Here is an 8932-nt window from a genome sequence, read left to right as displayed (position 1 = left end):
CCACACGTATGTGAGAATGTACTCTACAACTTTCATTTAGACTCTGTCGGCAAATTTTGACTTTATTTTTAATATATCATTTTTAACAGGCCGGGACACGAAAGTCCGTTAAAAATCCATAACTTCTTCATCCGGTGTCCGTTTTCGTCAGACTTTTTACGTTGCACTACTATTGTTGAGATCTTTGATTCTCATTTAGGTTGTTTTGGCTAAAAATCACTCGATCTCTATTTCGAGTTTTTAGCTGTCTACTGCTATCCCGAAACTTCGAAAAATCATAACTTCCTCATACGAAGTCAGATTTGGGCGTTCTTTTTATGTATGTTCATGGTTCAATGATATCTATGACTTTTATTTAGATACCTAAGGCTAATAAGTATTTTATTGAAATTTCTTGTTTTACGTTTAACCGTATTGACGGTTTTTGCTGTAAATCTTAGGTTGGTCATAACTTCTTCGTTATAACTCGGATTTTAGTGTTCTTTATATTTCTAAAACCCTGGACGCGATACCTATCATTTATGAAATCCAGTAGATGGCTTTTGAACATTTTATTTTTGACGATAATTTCATTATATCAAAAGAGATTACAATTCTTGACTTTTTAGGTCAGTATATTGATTCGAAATATCGGGTTGTCACATCCGGTCACACATAAATTACCACACATGTAAGTATAGTGAGAAGAATCATCTCGGATGTTGAACATATCCTAACACTGTTGCTGCTGCACACTAACCCCAAACACTGAGCCAAACCAACAACTAAAATCGATTAGGATCTAAGACCAAGTCCAAGCATTAAGTCTAAAGATGGTCCACTAATCTGGCCTATAAATAGCCCAAGATCATTGGGCCCACTAAGGCCTAATACTAAATGGGCCCACCAAGGCCCAACCCTAAGTTTAGGTCCAAAGTGGCAAGCCCAACACAAGGGTCCAAGACTTATATATTCCTCTGACCAATATCCTCAATACAGCAAGCCCAAAACCAAGACTCCAACACTTAAAGCCCAAAACGAGATTTATCTCAAAAAGCCCACAACGAGCTTACGTGGGGCGTACCTCTCTTGGTACGCTCAACGTACACGCAAATCATGATTAGGGGAACTCTATTAGTGTGTGGGACGTATAGAGCCTTACGCGGGCGTAACTACTTAGGTCCAAAACTCGATTTTTGACTTAATCACTTCAGCTCATTGCATCCAACCCTCAGGGAAGCTTCATTACAAGCCCTTAACTGATAAAGTTGGTGGTTTTATTAGTTTGTATGTCTTAATGGGACCCAACTTCCAAAAATAACCATCAAGACTCACATTAAGCACCTTAACACATGCATGGGTGACTCTAATCCCTAAAGATGCCAACTTTAAGGATCTTAAACCTCAGAAATGCCAAGAGAGACAACTCAAAGCTCTTGAATTGATAATAACCACTAGATCCCACTCATGAGATCAAAAAGAGGACAAATCTTACATAACCATATATCCAGACTTCTAAAGAGCAAGTTCAGATCTTTATACCTCAAATGAGTTGGGAATGGAGTAGATAGTCTAGATCTAAAAGCCTTCCCTTGAACTCCAAACTTGCACCAACCACCTTCTTCAAGAACAAGCACCAAAATACACCAAAGGCACAAAAATAAGCTCACAACACTCTTAGGAAGGTTTTCGGAAATGGATCTCAAGGACATTGGAGGCTGATAAAATGAAAGAGCCTTGATCTCATAAGGATGTTTAAATAGTGCCCAAACCCTAAAAATTAAGCGTTTACACTCTGCTCATTATGTTGGGCGTACTCACCATGCATGTGCCCTTCTCCATGCACGCATAGGACTGAATCGCAAGCTTATTCCATTAACGAAAAATTCTGCCAATTATTTCAAATTGCCATAACTTCCTCGTCTTAGGTCCGTTTCCAACGAACTTTATATCTACGGAAAGGTGGCGAGAAGCCCTACGCTTCTAACGACACACCAAAGCCTTAAAACTCCTCGAACAAAACCCAAAATCCTTAAAAGACCGAGCCAACACCTTTACCGACACCCTTGGGCTCTAAAGCACAACCCAAACCCTTTTATCACACAACCTACCTTATCCAAATCCAAAAAGGGCCTAAACCTTTCTCCTTTATAGCCTCCAAAACCTTCTCATACCCGGATTACGACCCATGAGCCTTAAATCACAAAACGATCTGAAATAGGATGTTACAAGTTTACCTTTCCAACAACCCCATACAACATCAAAGAACAAAATACATTGAGGTCAATATCACTTTGTTTATAAAAAAAGGTGCAACAGACTAACGTAGTATACTTCATATGCTCTCTAATCTCCAATATGCCAACATATTACTAAGCATTTACCAACTTTTTTTTTTCAAATGACATAAACATTTTTGAGTGATCGTTCTTGACCTCACAAGGATGTATTGATATACATATTGTGTCTTGTATACTAGGGATGAAAGTGGGTCCAAACCCGGACCGGATGGACCCGGAAAACACAGAACTGGTTAACGGGATTTCGTAGAACCGGAAACTGAACCGATATATAGAAACCGATTCCGGTTTGGTTCCAGGTACGGTACCGGGTAAAGTGGGTCTAAAAACGAAAAACCCGGAAATATCAAAATGGGTAAGGTGGAACCCGGTAAAATGGGTTTAGAACCGGAAAACCCGGAAAAACCGAATTTTTTTTGTAATTACCTCAATCACATAATCTTTCAACTGTTATAAAAAAAAAATTAATAAACAAAAAATTACAACAAGAATTAAAAATTAATCTAATTTGACATTAAGGGTAGATAAATGACGGACAATATTTTTTTAAAAAATAAGTAATGTAATGACCCATTAATGGATGGTAATTTGTATAATATTAATATGGAAGACATAATGAGAATTGAGAGGTAATTTAAATGTATGTTCATACTTCATATCCACCATTAATTCTTTTTATCTTACCATTCCTATATTAATTCCTTAATACTCGTTCGAATAAACAAGCGAAAGAAGATTCACTGCAGCTAAGAAATATACAATACAATATACCAAAATGAAAAGAAATATATGTATAATTAGTAGATGCTGGTTCTTGTAGTTTTCATTTACAAATATAATATAGACATTTATTTTATTAATTCTCAAAGAAATAATTAATATTTGCGGCAAAGAGATTTCCAATCTTCATGATATTTATTTGTTTTTTTTTTTTTCATTAGTACCATATCAAGGCTCTTGTGAACTGTGAACATTACAACCGAATTGAGAAGACGATTACAGTACAACAGTAAAGTCAAAGTGGAGTAAAAATAGGAAACATTTTTTTTTAGGATGGAGTCATAAACATTGAGGAATGAAGAGTTAAACCTAAACTTGGACCTTGGCCCACTAAACCCGGACCTGGTCCATTAAACCCGGTTCCGGTTTTTTAAACAAAGCCGGTTAAAAAACTCGAATTAACTGGACCCATTGGACCCATGCTCGAAATATCCGGAACCCGAATAAGAGTAATTTTGAAATCTAATAACCGGAACCCGGATAAGAGTAATTTTGAAACCCAATACCGGTTTCGGTTCCGGTCCGATTCCGATTCCAATTCAATTTTTCGGTTTTATAACTCAAGCCTATTGTATATCATGCCACTCCTTAGTCTCTGTGTGAGTATATGTATTATCCTTGTTTAAACCTATAACATTGTATATGTATTAAACCCTTTGATAATGCTATGATTAAATTCCCGTGACATCATTTAAGATTATAGTGCATACACAAGCTTTATGTTGCCCTAGGCCCTAGCCCTAGCCCTAGCCCTATACCCTTCCATTTGCGCCTGAACGACCTCAACAAAAATAGAAGGCCCCCGTCAAAAAGACAAACTCCCCTGATTTCTATTTTCAGCCCCAACACTTATCTCCTAACCTTCATCTTTCCCGTGACGAAACCACCTTCAAAAATTCCCCATTTCCCTGTGTATACTTGGAGCAAGTGAGCATTGAGTGAGGGGGCCACAGAGACTTAAGGTGTGAGGTTGTCGAACCCATGATTAAGGACCATAAAAGGGTGCGTGCCCCGGTCAGTGTTTACAGCTTGGCAACAATCATGATTCATGAGTGACGATAGCAAATTTCTGTTTTCTCCCCTCAATTTCCACCAATCGCATCTCCGATTTTGTGCTTCACATCTCGTTTTTCATCTTTCTTGATGAGCAAACCATGCTCGTCTAGCTACTAAGGGTTTGGTTGATTCTTTCCTTTTTCGCTGATTAAGGGTTTGGATGCCTTGAACAAATGGGTGCAGCTGGCTCCAAACTTGAGAAAGCTTTGGGCGACCAATTTCCAGAAGGCGAACGATACTTCGGTCTCGAAAATTTTGGCAATACATGTTACTGTAACAGTGTCTTGCAGGTAGTCGCTCCCTATTGTTATTTTAAAACATCTCAACCATTAATTTTGATCTAATGTTTTCCTGTTCATGTCATTGAAAGAAATTCGATTTAGTTCTTGCGTTTGGGTGCTTAAAACTCCATATATTTGAGGGTTTCTACTTTCGTATGTGGTGATCTGGTTTTACTTGAATTGATATATATGTTCGCACGTCTGTGTACATTAGGGGAAATAAATCATACTGGTTTTTCTTTTTCATTGGTGACAGGCTCTTTATTTCTGTGTTCCATTTCGTGAGCAATTGTTAGAATATTATTCAAGCAACAAAATTTTTGCTGATGCAGAAGAAAATCTGTTAACATGCCTAGCAGACTTGTTTACACAGGTATAACTTTTTACTAGATAACGCTGACATTTTTTTTTCTGGTTATCTTCAATTTAGTATCTTTGCAGTTTGTAGATGGGAATTTAATGTTTTTTTTGCTCTGTAGATAACTTCACAAAAGAAGAAAACAGGGGTGATTGCTCCAAAACGCTTTGTACAGAGATTGAAGAAGCAGAATGAGATTTTCCGTAGCTATATGCACCAGGTAAAATATTTTGTAAAGCTATGTTCATGTCAATATACAAATTAGAAGATCTAATAGTATTCTCTCCTTTGTAAAGTTAATTTTGATAGTTACTAGAGTTTACAATCATGGGTGTTATGTGTTTAAATTTAGTATAATCTGATAACTAGTTCAAAAGACTGAGTTCTTTGTACACTTTGGTTAGTGACATTCACATTCACATCAGTTGCATCTTTGTTCACTGTAGAATGCTGTTTTGTAGCTTCTGTTTTATGCCTCATCATCATATTTATGTACTCTAAAGGTGGAATGAGTCATTACATTCCATGATCATGTAGGAATGGAATGATACCTTATCTTTTCTGAAACTCTTAATTGAAGTAATCCTATCTCTCCATAGAAGCAGCATTACTCAAGTCCAAAAGGGCTACAATGAGAAATGACATGAAGGTAGGATCTTGTTGAGTGATAGGGGATGTCTGTGTGACAGAAGTTGCATTTTTTTTTTTGTAGATTCATGTTTTTGTTGCATGTAGATGTATAGGGTGATTTACACTCTGTTTGTCTTTGACCATTTTTATTATTATTTATAAATCTGGAATGGATTTGTTGTGGTGTTTATGTTTAGGATGCCCATGAATTTTTAAATTATCTTTTAAACGAACTTGTGGACATACTGGAGAAAGAATCACGTGCTGCAAAGAGTGATCCAGAATCTTGTTCATCTTCTGAGCAAATTCCTAATGGAATAAAGACTTCTCACATCAATGGTCATGTAAGAGAGCCACTCATCACATGGGTGCACAAGAATTTCCAGGTAACTATTATCATAAGGGTAAAATGGTCATTTACTTTGTGTCGTTACCCATACACAACAGTTTTAATGGAAAGAAGGGAAGGGCAAAATAAAGAAAAGCACTTGTACTTTGAGACATGTTATGTTATCAATTTAGCCTCGTGAATATTTTGTGTAATGATTATTAAACAAAACCATTATAATACCTTTTCTGATAGTATTTCGAACTAACTATTATTAATTTTTGTCCATTCAGCCATTGAAGTAATAATATTATAATAATAATGATAAAAAAGATAAAGCTGTTGTGTGATTGATTGTTCAGGGTATACTCACAAATGAAACAAGGTGCTTGCGATGTGAGACAGTAACAGCAAGAGATGAAACCTTCCTTGACTTGAGCCTTGATATTGAGCAAAATACCTCAATTACTAGTTGTTTGAAGAACTTCAGTTCCACTGAGACTTTAAACGCTGAGGACAAATTCTTTTGTGATAAATGTTGCAGGTATGTATGCTCTAGGGTATTTACGTCTTTTCATTCATGCCTCCCACCTTTTTATGTGGTGTCGACTTTGGATACTATTTTATACTGTTTCAGCTAACAGTGTTGTTGTACAAAACTTTTTTCAAAGTTCAAAAAGGCAACTTTTAGTACCAGTTTCTTTTCACTGTGAAAAGACTACTACTGTCCTACATCATAAAGGAACCTATTCCATTCCAGTGTTGATCATGTTTTTTGGCTTATTGTTTGACTTTGTTGGCCTTGGATAAGACCTTTCTTTTGGTTTTTGTCTATGATATGGACAGATTGTCCAAAGAAAAAGACACTCTTGTACATCAGACTTGGACAAAGATTCATCATTCATGTTAATGTAATAAAAATTGCTGTTTTTTCTCCCACCCAAAAAGTTAAAATATGGACTTGCTCTTAATCTTTTGTTTTTGTTTGTACAAAAGACGTAAATGCCCTCCTCATCTCATCATATAAAAAAAAAGTAGCCATAGAAAGCTTTCCCAACCCCTATCTTGTATATAACAAAAGCAAACTTCAACTTTAAGACGCTAATTGTTATTTTGATGAGATTAGAATTGATAAATGATTAAACTTTTTGACAATTAGCTTTTTTGTTTTATCGACATCACTCACACTAAGAGTCACTATGATTGCACTTTTTGGCAATTTACTCTTTTGTTCCAGTGACATCGGTCACACTCATATTTTTATCACACCAAGTTGATGTCACTATTAAAATTTGACAATTTACCTTTTTTGTCCCATTCACATTAGTTACACTCACACTGAGTTTCAGCTGTTGATTTGTACCATTGACTAAAATCTGTTTTTTTACAGTTTGTTTTTTTTTTCCCTCACCATCACCCACTGTTTCTTTTTCATAAAACTCCTCTTTTTGCGGAAGATCCAAAAGAAAAAAAAACTTCTAACGTTGGAAGACATTTCTAACCCTCAGCTTTTAAAGTTTGTCCCTTTTTTTTCTGATTTTTTCTTGTTCTTGGTTGATTTTGTTTTGAATTTAAACATGGTCTTTTCAGTCACCGTTACATTTACACAACACACTGAGTTACTACTTTTTGACAGTTACTGACATCAGTCACACTCACATTGATTTGTGCCATTATTCACGTATCTATAGTCAGTCACAGCAAACACAAGAAATAACTAAATCTTTTGCGAACTCTAATGAAGCTTGCAGGAAGCCCAAAAAAGAATGAAGATCAAGAAACCACCGCAAATCCTAGTCATCCATTTAAAAAGATTCAAATACATCGAGCAACTCGGGCGTTACAAAAAGCTCTCATACCGTGTGGTCTTCCCCCTGGAGCTCAAACTAAGCAACACCGTCGAAGACACAGACGCCGAATATTCTCTTTTCGCGGTGGTGGTCCACGTCGGAAGTGGGCCCAACCACGGGCACTACGTGAGCCTCGTGAAAAGCCATAATCATTGGTTGTTTTTTGATGATGAAAATGTGGAAATGATCGATGAGTCAGCTGTGCAAACTTTTTTCGGGTCCGCACAAGAGTATTCCAGCAACACGGATCATGGCTACATCTTGTTTTACGAAAGGGTCGATGTAGGTACCACAAGTTGAAAAGACGGATTTACCCTCCTCCCTTAAGAGGAAATTTTACAATTTTGAACGGATACACTTAACATTTATTTCACTGTCTTTATTATATAGTACATTTTTATTGGACTGGTTCTATTTTTGTAATGTATAACAATGGGTCCGTCCCACAAATGACATGGAGGAGGTAACTTAGTAAGGAAAGTGATTATGTGATCTTATTTGTGAGTTTTCACCGTGTTACTTACTGTTAGCGTAAACATGTACAGACAGTACAACAATGGTGGAAGCTAACTTATATATATGTTCATTTAGCACCAACAGTTGGCGAACATTCAAGAAAGTTGAATGTTGCTTATATAGTAGTTTTAATTTTGTTATTAGTTAACGGTAACTTTGGATTGACGAGTTTAAGAAGATTATCGATGATTTGCCTTGTATGATTGTATTAGGTCATTAAGTTGTAAGAGTGTATAAAACTTGAGGGATTCATGTGACATCTTTTTTTCCTTTTACATCCTCTATCTTTACTTCACTAAGATTTTTGTTTTTTCTGAGGCACAATGTATGCAGTTTGCGGACCATATCTAGGTGGACAAAACATCTGTAGTTTGAAAGAAAAAGATTGTTTGTTTTTTAACATTTGTAGACTGTTATGTAGACAATTAGAATAAACTAAAATGTAATTAAATAGATTTTTTTTAAAATTAAAAGAGTTTTTCAATAGTTTTATGATTTTATTATAGATAGTTAACAAATTTATATCAACTATTATGTATTATTGAATAAAAAGTGAATAAAATGGTACGAATTAACGTATATATTTGATAAAAACTAACAAACTTTGGTCACAAAGTTATACTTAAACATTGTAATTAGGGATAAAAAAACTAACACATAATATGGATGGAAATAAATTTTGATTTTAAATGAAAATTTTCATATTACTTTTGCAATAAAATCAATTAAAAATCAGGCATAAATATTTTTTCCAAGAAAATGAATGATACTGCATTAAATAATGTTTTATAAAATTTGGCACAAAAAATACAAGACAATATTAAGATTTTTTTTTTTTTCATATCTATATAAAC

The 8932-nt window shown here is 35.3% G+C and overlaps 1 protein-coding gene across 1 annotated transcript; it reads left to right on the top strand.

Moving 5' to 3' along the window:
* Positions 1-4015: 4015 nt before the first annotated feature.
* Positions 4016-8059, top strand: LOC145052841 (ubiquitin carboxyl-terminal hydrolase 3). Its single transcript, XM_079000735.1, has 6 exons — positions 4016-4405; positions 4653-4769; positions 4876-4974; positions 5582-5770; positions 6075-6256; positions 7457-8059. The coding sequence occupies exons 1-6, from the start codon at positions 4289-4291 to the stop codon at positions 7860-7862; spliced, it is 1110 nt and encodes a 369-aa protein (XP_078856861.1). The 5' UTR covers positions 4016-4288; the 3' UTR covers positions 7863-8059.
* The last annotated feature ends 873 nt before the right edge of the window (positions 8060-8932 follow it).

The sequence above is a fragment of the Lactuca serriola genome, chromosome 5 (assembly GCF_051521515.1).
Source record: "Lactuca serriola cultivar US96UC23 chromosome 5, Lser_US96UC23_V15, whole genome shotgun sequence".
NCBI lineage: Eukaryota > Viridiplantae > Streptophyta > Magnoliopsida > Asterales > Asteraceae > Lactuca > Lactuca serriola.
Note: the sequence above shows the minus strand (reverse complement) of the source record. Positions and strands in the feature narration are given on the sequence as shown.